This window comes from Pelodiscus sinensis, chromosome 8 (genome assembly GCF_052426305.1).
Source record: "Pelodiscus sinensis isolate ZL-2025 chromosome 8, ASM5242630v1, whole genome shotgun sequence".
Taxonomy (NCBI): Eukaryota; Metazoa; Chordata; order Testudines; family Trionychidae; genus Pelodiscus; species Pelodiscus sinensis.
The window spans coordinates 66,282,030-66,296,713 of record NC_143059.1 but is presented as its reverse complement, the minus strand read 5'-3'; the positions used below and the strand labels follow the sequence as shown (position 1 = coordinate 66,296,713).

The 14,684-nt window shown below is 44.0% G+C and overlaps 1 protein-coding gene across 1 annotated transcript in view; it reads left to right on the top strand.

Annotated features, from left to right (window-relative positions):
• SMC3 (structural maintenance of chromosomes 3) overlaps positions 1-11,086 on the top strand; it is a 74,293-nt gene extending 63,207 nt beyond the window's left edge. Inside the window, exons 20-29 of the mRNA XM_075935490.2 lie at positions 163-314; positions 4,754-4,912; positions 6,130-6,237; positions 6,730-6,838; positions 7,730-7,977; positions 8,107-8,319; positions 8,870-9,061; positions 9,233-9,410; positions 9,984-10,090; positions 10,617-11,086. Of these exons, the coding sequence (XP_075791605.1) occupies positions 163-314; positions 4,754-4,912; positions 6,130-6,237; positions 6,730-6,838; positions 7,730-7,977; positions 8,107-8,319; positions 8,870-9,061; positions 9,233-9,410; positions 9,984-10,090; positions 10,617-10,688 (1,538 nt within the window). The 3' untranslated portion in view covers positions 10,689-11,086. The remainder of the gene's footprint in view (positions 1-162; positions 315-4,753; positions 4,913-6,129; positions 6,238-6,729; positions 6,839-7,729; positions 7,978-8,106; positions 8,320-8,869; positions 9,062-9,232; positions 9,411-9,983; positions 10,091-10,616) is intronic.
• Positions 11,087-14,684: the final 3,598 nt, after the last annotated feature.

The window sequence follows — 14,684 nt, the reverse complement described above, 5'->3', positions numbered from 1 at the left end:
TCTGGTCAATTTATGTTGATCTCTGAGAGCAATGAATGTGGCTGGTACTATATTTGTGGGAGCTGTGATACGGATATTGAGCAAAAATGAGAAACTGCAATAACAGTGGGAGAATGAAATATATTTTATTTAAAGCTTGGAATTTTCCTTAGCCCACTGTATGGATTAATAATGAAATTGACCAACTGATGAATCAAATGCAGCAGATTGAGACCCAGCAGAGAAAATTCAAAGCTTCCCGAGACAGTATCTTGTCAGAGATGAAAATGCTAAAAGAGAAGAGACAGCAGTCTGAAAAAACCTTTATGCCAAAGGTATGTACAGTTTGAACCTCTCTGGTGTGGGATTCTCTGGTCTGGCAACATCTGTGGTCCTGTCAGATGTTGCTGGACCAGAGAGCTCCAGCAGCTGGGAGCCAAGATGTCTGGTGGTCGGCAGCCCTCAGGGCCTGGGGGTAGGGAGTGGGGGGCCAGGAGCCCTGGTGGGGTGGGGTCACTAGCTGGCACAGTGGTTGGGGCTAGGAGCCCTGGGAGAGCCCATGGCCTGATCTCCCCCTGGCAAACTCCCTTGTCTGGGATCATTCAGGTCTGGAGGGTGTCAGACCAGGGAGGTCCAGCCTGTAGCATGTATATGATAGACCCCTGCAGGGGGCCACCTGAGCCCTCTGTCTCACCAATCTGGGTTCCTTAATGTACTGTGACATGTCAAACTGCAAAGCCCTACAGGCTTGCACTCACACCAACATCCCACAAAGAGGGACAACAACCGTGTTCATGAATGCTCTGACCACCCTCTGTATGATCCAACAATAGAGAAACTCCAGCCAAAATACCCCAGCTCACCAGCCTAGAACTTCATCCTGACTGGTCAAAATCCTGAGCAGTATGAATTTATTACAGTTACCTAGTTTACCCTTCTCTCTATGTGAAAAGGACCATGCACAAGTTTTTATTAACTGAGCTGAGACTTTTCAACCCACTTCAAGCAAACCACACTGTATTATGAAAAATAATGATTTTTAATAGTCAATAGATACAATCTATCTTTCTGTAGGTAATATAAGTGATTGTAAGTACCGCAAGCAGATCAGATGCATACCTAAGATGAACAAAATTGCAGTCTAAGCCTTATATATTAGATAGGATTTGAATCAAGCAGTATCTCATCTTGTGCTACAGTTTGTTTCTCGTATACAGCCCAAGTTTCGTGCCTGGAACCAGCACTTCCCCAGTTTAAAGTCTTTGCTCTGGTAGGGGTATTTCCAGGTGCTGAGTTGTGGGAAAAGACAGGCCACTAGGTAGCATCACTTCTTTGTATATGGGAGGAACTTCTTTGTCCCAAGCAAAGTTCCCAAGCCAGTTTGTAGAAAGTACCAAAATGGAGTTCAGTGTTATGCAGTCTAGTCACATGCCTTTGTATGTTTAGCTAAGTCATAGCAGCCATTATTCAAAGGCTGATTGATGTGTACTAGAGATGTTAAAATACGTTTATGCAAATGTATAACTGCTAGAATTTTCAGCAGTTGCATATTTACGTGTGGGGGGGGGAGGGGTATGCAGCTCTGAAGGAGCTGGGACATGTGGGGAGCCAGTTCGAAAGCTGCCTCCCCGTGTGTACTGGTTCCCACTTTCCCTTTCCCCTGCGTTGCTGCTTCTGATACAGAGGCAGCAGGATGGAGCGGGAGGACAGTGTGTAACCGTGCACGTTAACCAATGAACCCTGGCTCCTTGGTTAATCATGTATATGGGAACATGTTCACATCCCTAATGTGTACCCAGGTAGGTGGGGGATAGGTCTCAAAGGGGAAGCAGTGTTAGTCTGTATCTGCAAAAATAATGAGGAGTCCTGTTAGTCTCTAAGGTACCACAGGACTCCTTGTTTTTGCAGGTGGGGTATGAGTTTCTTCTAAGGCCTATTGTTTTCCTTAATGGCCCATTACCTTGAATGGACCCTTCTCGATCCGCTATCTAGACTGGAAACATCTTGCCTTGTGGGTCTCACCCAGGTGCAACCACATTTGAAATACAGATATGTGATCCGTATTCATAACTCCAGGTACAAAAATAATACATGCACCCAAATAGGATAATTGTATTCAACAAATAACTTTTCCAATGCCAAATTTTGTACAATGTGCATTATAACTGTCATAAATATAGAATAACCATACCATTATGATGCATATGGGGTGCAGAGCGTCACAAGATGTAAGAACCTATTAGTGACTTCCAGGGACGGACTGGACCAGTGGGATACTGGGAATTTCCTGATGGGCCGTCGTCCAAATGGACTATAAAGCTTCTAATACTGTGGTCACCAACCCGTCGATTGCGAGGGCTCAACCAGTCGATCAGGAGGCGTTCGGGGGACCCCTCCGATTTCCCCCCACCCCAAGAAGCCCCACTACCTACCTCCAGCAACAATGGAGGTAGTGGCAGCTTCCTGCGGGGTGGACAGAAGTCCAGCAACTGCAGTGGCTCCCCCCTCCCCCGGTCTGTAGTGTGCTGGGAACTGGCGGGGCTTTCCCTCCTCTGCGGGGGAGGGGAGAGTCTGCCGTGGAGGAGGCAAGTGCCGGGGCTTTCCCTCTTCTGCAGGGGTAGGGGGGAGTTGTCCTTGGAGGAGGCACGCACCAGGGCTTTCCATCTTCTGGGGGAGAGGGGGAGTCATTCCTGGAGGATGCACGTGCCAGGGCTTCCCTCCTCTGTAGGGGGAGGGGAGAGGAGTCCTGGGAGGAGATGGGTGCAGGGGACTCCCTGCCCCCCGGTACCCCTGTCCACCACTGGCATCCTGCCCCCACCCCAGCACGCTGCCCCAGCACCCACTAGCACCCTTCCCTAGTACTGTCCCCTGCTCCCACCAGTACAGTTGGGGTCATGTGAGTGAGGCTGGGGGGGGGGGGGGGGGTTGGACGAGTGTGGGTGTTTTTTGCATCTCACTTGTGTGGCCCCAGCTGACTTTTCTGTGAGTCAGTGACCCCCTGATTCAATACAGGTTCCCTGCCCTTCTCAGAAATAAAGACAATGCAGAAACTTTTTGTGTTTGACATAGTATTTTATTTAAAAATGAAGCCTGGCCAGCAAACCCCCAGTTGGGGCCAAGCCCCCATCTGGCCACAGCATCATAACACTCCTGCACCCGCACAGCCCCAGATCTAAGCTTGTCATATGCTGGAACCCCCTGTCATGAGCCCCTGACATACTCCAACCCAAATTCCTGCACCCTCACATCCACAAGCCTGTGGTTTACTTAGTACCACAACCCTTCATCTGACCCCAACACTCCCCAGCCTGAAGCCCTCCTCCCTGAGCCAATGTCCCCTTCTCCACCTCCTCCTGCATCCAAATTTCCTCCCAGAGCTTTCACCTCTCACCCCTTCCCAAACCCCTCATTCCCACCCCAGAGCCCACATATTCTGTCTCAACCCAGTGAGGGTACAGCTAGACTGCAGGAGTTTTTCCAGGATTCCAGAGATCCCGGAAAAATTCTTCCATGTCCATGGATTCGTTTGTTGTGCCACTTATTTTAGTGGAAGAGCAAACATGCTCTTTTGGTAAGCCCTATATTCCTTGTTCTACGAAGAATTGGGGGGCTTTGAAAAGAAGGGGGTTTTCTGACATTTGGTCCCATCCAGACAGGCCAAATTTTGGGAAAACATCTTCCTACAGAAGAATTGGGGGAGGAGGGGAAAGCGGCAGTGTAGAGTGTATAAGGGCTGGGGATAGCAAGTGATGGAGAAGAGAATAGAGAGGGTGGGGCTTCAAGGAAGGGGTAGGGTCTCGGCAGAAGGATGGGGCAGTAGATCTTAGCTTGTTCTGACACTTAAAAAGTGATCTTGGGTGTAAAAAGGTTGGAGACCACTGTTCTAACACCAAAAAGTCTATAATACCAAAATTCAAAATGTTTCCGAATAAATCCGAGGTGTCCAAGGCCGTGTGTGTATGTGTGTGCGGTTGGGTGTGGGCCGCTGCACTGGCTCAGCTTTGGTTTCTTTGGCGCCAAAGTGAATGACGTCACTTTACAGTTGAAATCAACGGAACGGACGTGCAATGCACAATGGTGAATGAAGCAATGCGTAGGCCTACTTTGTGCAATGGTAGAATCGGTGATGGAATCACTCGAGTCTTGACTGGCGAGTAGAGAGTACACAGTGGTTGGATGAGTTCTGTTATCGTCTGTCGTTGTGGGAGTGTAGTTTTCCGTAACTGACGATAAATAACAATGCGAGTACAGTGTAAACGAACAAAGACAGTATGCATGAAGAAGTTGGCCATTCTCAACCAATTTCCTGGGCCTATTTTGATTGCCAGTCCGCCCCTGGTGACTTCTTAGTTGATTAGTACTGTATCATTGAGCAGACATAGTTCCAGTACCAAAGAATATTACCACCTGAGTTGACGAATAGAGAATTGAGATACCTAGGATGCACTGAACGACCATATGTTGGAAAGTATGTAGGGCTCAATCAAAGGAGCTGATTTTCAATTAAAAATGAAGTTTTCTCCTTTCGATAAGCTGTCATAAAAAATCAAAATTGTTTCCCATTGGAGACTGTAGCAAGGATGCTGGTAGACCTGTTCTAGGAAAAGAGTTGGTAGTCTGGCATTTCTGACAAGTTGCAAGTTGGACTGGTCTGTTTGGACTGTTTGTGTTACCAACTGGATTTATTTCATACAAGTAGAAAAAGACAAGTTCAGCGAAGCCTGTAATTTCATTTGAATGATGATGCAATTTAATACAATAATCTGTTCTGTAGCAACGCAGCTTGCAAAGCTTGGAGGCAAGTTTACATGCCATGGAATCAACTAGAGAATCCTTAAAAGCAGAACTGGGAACGGATTTGCTGTCTCAGCTGAGCCTAGATGATCAGAAACGAGTGGATGCACTGAATGATGAGATTCGACAGTTGCAACAAGTAAGGAAAACTAAGGAAAGATGTCACAACACTAAACATGGAGAATGTCTTAGTGAGAGGACATACATTCGGTTAATTGGAATCCTTCCTCTTGCATAGGAAAACTGAGATGTAATAATTGATAATACACAGCTGTGTAGTTCTGTGATCTTTGCACAGTATGAGGAAGATGCTGTTTTTGTGTGTGTGTGTGTGTGTTTTTTTTTTTTTTTTAATTTAGACCATCTATACTACAGTCAACTTCCGATAATCTGGCACCTTTAGGACCCAGGGGGTGCCGGATTATCAGATATGCCAGACTATCGGAAGGGGGGGCTGTGAGGGGTCTGGAGTGGGGGGGGATGCCACCCCAGACCCCTCATAGCCCCCCCTTCTGATAGTCCAGCTCTGCCCCAGGTGTCCCCAATTCAGCCGCTGCTGGTCAGTTTCAGCAGCAGCTGAATTGGGGACGCCTGCGGCAGAGCAGCTGGGGTGCTGCTGGGTTGGTCCTGCAGCGCCAAGAAGCAGCTCTACGGGACCAACCCGGCAGCACCCCAGCTGCTCTTGGGGACGCCTGGGACAGAGCAGCTGGGGTGCCGCTGAGTTGGTCCTGCAGCGCCAAGGAGCAGCTCTACGGGACCAACCTGGCAGCACCCCAGCTGCTCTGCCCCGGGCTTCCTGGAATCAGCCGCTGGTCAGTTTCAGCAGCGGCTGAATCAGGGACGCCTGGGGAAGAGCAGCTGGGTGCTGCCGGGTTGGTCCTGTAGAGCTGCTCCTCGGCGCTACAGGACCAACTCAGCAGCACCCCAGCTGCTCTGCCCCCAGCTTTCCCGATTCAGCAGCTGGTCAGTTTCAATAGCGGCTGAATTGGGGAAGCTGGGTGCAAAGCAGCTCCAATTGTCTGGCTGCCCAGAGCACTTCCAGGTTCCCGATGGTGCCGCACCATCAGGAGTGCCGGAGCATTGGATGCCGGACCAATGGAGTTTTACTGTATCTATTTGTTTGGTCTTGGAAAAGAATTGGAGAAGGCTAAAGTTTCAAATAGTCTTCAATTTTTTAGTGGTATAAAAGTTGGATTGTGTTTGCTCTTGTCTAGATGGATGCAAAATATTAAATACATGCTTACATTAATTTTAAAATAAGGCCATGCATGTAAGGAATTTTGTAATAGTTTCTTTTATTGTATTCTACAAATTTCTCTTCTGTTTGATGCAAATAATATTATTTCCTTCTTTCAGGAAAACAGACAGCTTTTGAATGAGCGGATTAAACTGGAAGGCATCATCACAAGAGTTGAAACATACCTCAATGAGAATCTCAGAAAACGTTTAGACCAAGTAGAACAAGTAAGATTATTTTTCTAGATCCATTTTGCCACATATTCTTGGCTTGTGCCTTTAGGGATTTGGCAAACTATTCTTTTCTTAAATATTGCCTAGATATACTGCTGATAATTATTATAATAGTTTTTGTATCTCCTGTGCATTGGTTTTCTGTTTCTGTGTATCCAATATGTAACTTGATTCATGGGGTATTTAGGATTGAAGCAGAACTTTTTAAGAATGTATTTGAGGTGTGGCTGACAGAGTATCCAAGCTTGCAAAAGTACAATGTTCATAATTAAACACAAATCAAATTATGATAGAACTATAACAGTGCCTGTGGACTATTGTTGAGGTTTAGGTATAATTTAAAACAAAATACCTACCTCAATGACAATTATTTTAATGGCTATAAACATAGGATCTGGATAGAAAAACCTCATGTCATCTTCAGTGTGGGCTTATACTTTGATTCCCTTCTATGGATAGTCTTACAGTTAATTTTTTGTCCCATAGGAGTTGAATGAGCTACGAGAGACAGAAGGTGGCACTGTTCTTACTGCCACAACATCAGAACTTGAGGCCATCAACAAACGAGTGAAAGATACCCTGGCACGATCAGATGGTTAGTAGTACTGATTCTTGGAATAAAGATGCCTAAACTTCAGTATTCTCATAGATATGGTATTCATCTTGACATGAGATTTAAGGCAACTAATATAATTAAAACAAATATCAAACTGATAAAAGAATGTTTTACACAATATATAATTAACTTTGTAGTAATCGAGAAAGGATTAAAATATCATCTAGATACTGAGTAGTATAAAAATGTGCAACAGATATTGGCCCTCAAGCTTTAAAGATAAGTAATCCACTAATACCTGGAGGTTTAGATGATGCCTTCCTACTGGATACTTCTTACATAGTTCTTTATGGAGTCTTGACACCTTTTTCTGAACTATGCAATATTAGCCCATGTTAGACTGAACTTTGTTGATCTGTGGGTCTAATCTAGGTTCTGATTTAGACTGTTTGCCTCTCTGTGGTTTATGATCGTGACTTAAGTTTCAGGCAAAGCTGTTCTGAATTAAGATTTTGCATGAACTCATATGACAGTTGTGTCATTGGTTTTCATGCAGAATTCATTGGTTTAATCTGCCTTTCACATCAAGATTTTGATTTGTATTAATTTATGGAATTATTTTCCATAAATCCTTGTGAAGCCAAATAGCCAAGTTCAGTGGAGGTTTACGCTAAAATTTAATCCATATTAGAAATAATCCCATAGTGTATTCATTTTTACTCCAGAATTCTGTTTTCTCAATGAGTATTTTATATAATTAAAAATCTCCTGAAGCTTTTTTCAGCTTTTTAAATTAAATTGATAAATTAAAAAAAAAATCTTTACTCTGTAAGCTTTCTATTTAAAAAAAAAAAAAAAATATCTCTGGCTGATTAATTGCTGATTTTACACAGGTGTATACATTTACAACTTTGCTTTTTCTCATCTCAGATCTGGATAACTCAATTGACAAAACAGAAGCAGGGATTAAAGATCTCCAAAAAAGTATGGAACGCTGGAAGAACATGGAGAAAGAACACATGGATGCCATTAACCATGATACAAAAGAACTCGAAAAGATGACAAACCGGCAAGGCATGCTTCTCAAAAAGAAGGAGGAATGCATGAAGAAAATCAGGGAATTGGGCTCACTGCCACAAGAGGCCTTTGAAAAATATCAGACACTGAGTTTAAAACAGGTAATAAGTGTGCCTGGTTTTATCACAAAAGCATAACAGATGACGTTGCATAGAGTTGTAGGACCACATATCTTGAGCATCAAACTGGAATAGAACCAAAAGACATCTTAATGTGTTGTTTTTCCTCAGCTATTCCGTAAACTGGAACAGTGCAACACAGAGCTGAAAAAATATAGTCATGTCAATAAAAAAGCTTTGGACCAGTTTGTTAACTTCTCAGAGCAGAAGGAGAAGCTGATAAAAAGACAAGAGGAACTGGACAGGGGCTACAAATCTATTATGGAGTTGATGAATGTCCTTGAACTCAGAAAATATGAAGCTATCCAGCTGACTTTCAAACAGGTAATGCAGGAAATCATTAGGTAAGACTGAAATCAGAAGAAAATTTAGTTTTGCTATTTGGTAACTGGAGTATGGAACAGATCAGTGGTTGAATGTGTTAAGAACCAGCAAAACACCTGCAGACTTTTTTACACTTGTGTCTTTGTCTCATGATCCTTATGAATTGCCTACAAGACCCATCTATAGAGAATCCCCTGTTTTAAATCATACCTTCAGAATTCACCCTTTAGAATTAGGAGCCTGCTCCTAATATTGGCCAAGGATGGGAGGAACATGTGGTAGGCAGTGCAAGACTCTCTCTCTCTCTACAGCATTCCCAGACCTTCCAAAAAGATGTAGAAAAAATTCATTTGCTGGATTTCTACAGTAAATGCTAATAATTTATTTTTGTATATAATGTAATTTTTAAAATTTCCCTAATATTCAAGCATCTCTCTGTTCTTTAAAGATAATCTATTCACATTATATGTAAAAATAGCTGCTATAGTACAGACAATATCTACTTGCATATAGATGAACCAGAATTGACCTTGCCTTTTTGTTTTCCAAGGTGTCAAAAAACTTCAGTGAGGTGTTTCAGAAGTTAGTACCTGGTGGCAAAGCCACGCTAGTGATGAAGAAAGGAGATGTGGAAGGCAGTCAGTCCCAGGATGAAGGTGAAGGCAGTGCCGAGAGCGAGAGGGGATCTGGATCTCAGAGCAGCGTGCCATCTGTAGACCAGTTCACTGGAGTTGGGATTAGGGTAAAGAAAATCTTTGCATTTCAATATTTGCAGTACTCTTAACTGTGTTGCTAAAAATGAGCTCTGGGAACTGAAGTTATAATGAATAATTATATTCCAACATCATATAGCAGTATTTGAACAAATGTCCTTATACAGCAGAGTTAACTGATTTTTTTGGCGTTTTCTTAGGTGTCATTTACAGGAAAACAGGGTGAAATGAGAGAGATGCAACAGCTTTCAGGGGGGCAGAAGTCCTTGGTGGCCCTAGCCCTGATTTTTGCTATCCAGAAATGTGATCCAGCTCCTTTTTACCTGTTTGATGAAATTGACCAGGCTTTGGATGCTCAGCACAGAAAGGCTGTTTCAGGTAAAGGGTTTGATTGTTTCTTACTTAATAAAGAACAGTCTACCTGAAAATATTGTTTCATATTCAAATAAAATGATCTGGCGGGGTGGAAGTCGTGAGCTGTGCTGCCTCCCCCCTTTCGGGGGAGCAGGAACTGCGCAGCCTCTTCCCTCCCCGGTGCTCCCGGGGGGGGGGGGGAAGCAACGTGCCTGTCACACACCCACACATCCAGTTCCCTCACTCATCCCTTCCACCAAAACCCTGCATCCCCAGCCTGTTCCTGCCTTCCTCCCCCGGCCAGACACTCTGCCCCCTAACCTGCTCCTGTACCTTCCCCCCCCCCCCGACCAGACACCTACCTCCAGACAGAGGGAGGTTGGCGAGCGTAGTGAGCAGGAGGCACAGCCCCATTGCTATTTGTAAAAACACATTTTTCTAAATCTATCTTTTGCAGCATGAACATCTCATGATTGGTGGGTTTTTTTGTTTGTTTGTTGTTTATCAAGAAAAGAGCAGCTGTTTTTGCATGCTTAATAAGAATGCTGGCCTGCTTATTGAAAAGATAGCTGTTTTAAGGATGTTCTTATTTTTCAGATATGATTATGGAACTAGCTGAACATGCCCAATTTATTACAACAACTTTTAGGCCTGAACTGCTTGAGTCTGCTGATAAATTCTATGGTGTAAAATTCAGAAATAAGGTAAATACTCTTTAAATATGGGTCGAAGAAAATATAACAAATTTAGGTTGCTGATATGGAAAATTTGATGACTAGAAGGAAGTTAACCCAAAGGGATTGAAAATAAATTTTCAGTTTTTGTTTAGTGTCACAAGTGATAGTGACAGTAACCAACTTACTGTCTAGTGGATATGTGTCCACATCACATAGCCACTCACTGATTTGGGACCATGCAGCATGGTTGGAACTCTCCAGTTTCCTCATGACGGGATCATGATTTAAAATAGCAAGGATTCATTTGTCGTGTGTCGGTAATACATTCAGAAAGGAGATGCATTTGAGCTGTCAGTATCTGGGCTTAGTCATCAGTTTCTCCTTTGAAAAGGAGGTGTAACCTGCAGTTTACATAATGTCAGTATTGTAGAGCCATTAATCTCAGTTGACGCTATTATAGTCCCATCACTGGGTCTTGTTTGGCACTTTTTCAAAGTGAAGCCATCACTATCTAGAAGACATCACTTTTAATATCTTTCTTTTTTCCCATTAGGTTAGTCATATTGATGTGATCACAGCAGAGATGGCCAAAGACTTTGTGGAAGACGATACCACTCATGGTTAAATGGAAATGTATTGCCACTTTGCTTGAAAGATGTGTATAGTGTTATGTCTACGCCAGGGAGCTGTAAATTTAAAAACTGAAATATTGAGTCCTTGTTAAAATAGTTTTTGAACCTACCTTTTAACCAAGACTGCGAGATTATTAGTTTCAGAGGAGCTTGAGTACCCATTTTGTCTCTGTTGCTGTATTCTTTTATAAGATATGTGTTATCTTTATACAATACCTGTAGTTTGAAAACTTTATCCCTACAAATCTTTTTGTAAAGTGTCCTGTTGCTGTTTTAAAGCTTTTGAAAAGTGCTAGCTATTCCTTTTGAATTATAATTTTATCATTTATACTGCCTCATGGTTTTTTTTAAATAGCTTCAATTAAACAGTTGGTTTTATGGCTGTAATTCAGATATGGTGTTCAGAGTTGTCTCTCTTTACAAGATTCCCTTTCCATCAGTCCAGGTGATAACTGTATTTATTGTGTAGGATCTGACTATGAATAGGAAATAGGAGGCAAAATAATATCTCGTTCTCTTCTGTATACATCTATCTTCCCATTTATTCTCTTTTATATTGTACATGAGTGGATGCATTGCAAACGGAAGCTTAGACATAAATGTCACATTATTTAGTCATATGCCAGCTATGACTCAGCAAAAACACTCTAAATTTGTGAGCATCCATTTTCACAGACTGTCAAACATTGAACAAAAAAAATGGATGAAATAATAGAAGAAAACACTGCTAAGCCTAAAATTTTTTGAGTCGTGTCAAGACAGAGACTTTCCTTTTTTGACATGATTAAATGAAGAAATGTTGAAAAAAGGATGCTTCATACACCAGTGAATGGCATTGAAACCTTGGAAAAACACAAGCCAAAATAATAATCTCTCCTGCATCTTTTCAGCTCTAAATGTCTATGTTGCGCTGGCAGGTTGTATAAGCAGTCAAAATTGGTATTTAGGGGGCAAGTCTCTTAGGGTATGTCTACACTACAAAGTTAATTCGAACTAACAGACGTTCGTTCGAATTAACTTTGATAGGGGCTACACATACAAACCACTAGTTTGAACTTAATTCGAACTAGCGGAGCGCTTAATTCGAATTAAGTAGTTCAAATTAAGGGCTGTGTAGCCACTTAATTCGAACTAGTGGGAGGCTAGCCCTCCCCAGCTTGCCCTGCTGGCCACTCTGGGCACCACCAGGGAAACTCTTCTGCCCCCCTCCCAGCCCCGGAGCCCTTAAAGGGGCACGGGCTGGCTACGGTGCCCGTGCCAGGTGCAAGCCTGCCAGCACTCAGCCAGCAGACCCTGCACCTGGCACGGGATGAGCCAGACACACGCTGCCCCCCAGCTCTCCGCCTCTTTCTGGGACCAGGCTGGCAGCTCCCAGGAGCCTGCCTGGGGCTGCAGGAGGTGGGCGCTCGCCTGGTCTAGTGCGGAGATCGGGGACCTCATCCAGGTTTCGGGGGAAGCCTCCAACGTCCATGACCTCTACACTAGGCACAGGAAAGTGGCGTCTAGGGCAGGAGAGCTGCCAGCATGGCCACCCAGGAGCAGGTTTGCATGAAAATCAAGGTGGTCCAGTGAGACCCCCCCGATTATGAGCCCTGAGCTTAGAACATAAAAAACATAAGAATGGCCGGCCGTACTGGGTCAGACCAAAGGTCCATCTAGCCCAGTAGCCTGTCTGCCGACAGGGCCCACACTAGGTACCCTGGAGGGGATGGATTGAAGACAATGACCAAGCCATTTGTCTCGTGCCATCCATCTCCAGAGGCCAGGGACACCATTTCTATCCCCTGGCTAATACCACTCCATAGATCAATTCATGGAGGTTGGGTCCAACTTCTCTTTAAACTCTGTTTATAGTTCTAGCCTTCACAGCCTCCTGCAGCAAGGAGTTCCACAGGTTGACTATTTGCTTTGTGAAGAAGAACTTTCTTTTACTAGTTTGAAGCCTGCTACCCATTCATTTCATTTGGTGTCCTCTAGTCCTTCTATTATGGGAACTAATGAAGAACTTTTCTTTATGCACCCTCTCCACACCACTCATGCTTTTACAGACCTCTATCATATCCCCCCTCAGTCTCCTCTTTTCCAAGCTGAAAAGTCCCAGTCTCTTTAGCCTCTCTTCATATGGGACCTGTTCCAAACCCATGATCATTTTAATTGCCTTCCCCTCTCCCACCCTCTCTCTTCCCCTCTCCCACCTTCTTTTCCCAGTCTCCCAGAGTTTTGTTCAATAAAGAGTTTCTATTTTTGAACACACGTGTCCTTTATTTTGTACATCAGGAGGGGGGGGTCAGGGAGGGGTAAGTGGAAGGAGGTGAGGGAGGAATGGGGTGACTCTGCAGGCTCCTCAGGGTGGAAGCTCTCCTGCAGCCCCCCAATTGACACCCCCCCGGATGGCAGCCTGCGACAAGAGCAGCCAGGCTGATGGCCGAGTGCTGTGATGTGCCGAGTGTGGGCATTCAGGGCACTGCAAGCTAGGACTGCTTTGCTGCCCCTCATCGAGTTGGACAAGCGAGCGGGGAACCCCTGAGAACTGTCTGTCCGGGGTGGGGGTCGGGTCCCTTTAAGCACAGCCCTCGGCTAGCCTGAGACAGCAGCCCACGCTCTAAATCCTAATCTGATGCCCTGCTGGCACTGCTTCCGGCCATCCTTAACCTCGGTTCAGGGTCCACTCAATATGGACATGCTAGTTCAAATTAGCAAAATGCTAATTCGAACTAGTTTTTAGGTCTAGATGCACTAGTTTGAATTAGCTTAGTTCGAATTAACTAATTCGAATTAAGTTAGTTCGAATTAGTGCTGTAGTGTAGACATACCCTTCCTTACCATCCCTGTCTGAGGTCTGGTATTGGTATCTGAAGTATTTTCTGTTATACTCTAGAACCTCCCTGTTGTTTCCTCTCTTAACAGCAAGGGACCTAGACAAACCAAATTATCAAGAAGGAAATTGCACACAAGCAATAGAATCAGTTTTTCACGGAAAACTGCCTAGGACTTTGGTCCATATTATCCACTGACCAGAAAATAACAGGAGAGTAGTAAGAGCAACAATACCAGCCCTGCAGTAACTGAACAAATGGATGGTGGAAGTCAGGTTCAGAATGTGATATCTAAGAATTTTAAGTCAATCTATTGGCTGCTAACCTCTACATATCCATGCTGTGTCATTGTCTAATATTTGTCCACAGAAACTCATTTGCACTACAAGACCCTCCCATTCAGTGTGATGGAGTGCTCACTCCAGTCAGTTCAGAAACTCTCCCACATGTGAGTGAACAGAGATCCCATCACAGGAAAGACTCTAAAATTTCTAGTTCCCGAGAAATAAAGACAATTAACTATACATTTCTACCTTCAACTTCTGGGATTGCTAGTCTCACATAGGTAGTGCATCACAGATTAGGCTTCACATGAAACTGAAGGTAGTACCTACTGAGAATCTGAAACGACTTACCAGACATAATGCAGACTTAACACTAGTACTCCTTAACACACGTTCCTGTATCTGGAATGGTGAGCCAGGAAGGAGAGAGTACTCTGCTAAAAGAAACTTGAGTACAGACAGCTGAAGTAAGCCTCTTGGCATGAAGAGCATACATGCAACATCTTATGCCTTGTCTACACTTGCAGGTTTTGTTGCCAAAACACCCTTTTTAGTGACAAAACCTGGAGAGCATCCACATTTCGACATGACAAAAATTGCCACACAAATGCTCTGTGTTGGCGACAGAACCTCCATCTCTGCATGAGACTCGCCTTTACCCCTGGCTTCATTGTTGACAATCATGTAATGTATACTACAGTCATGGGTGTGTGTGTGTGTGTGTGTGTGTGTGTGTTTTAGTCGAGTTTATTGACCTCCAGCATGTTTCCCACAATATCTGATTAGCCACTCTGGCCAGTGCTTTGAACTATGCTGCTCCTCAGCCATATAAATGGATATCCCTCCCACCTGTAAACCCCAAGAACTTTAAAAATCCATTTCCTGCTGT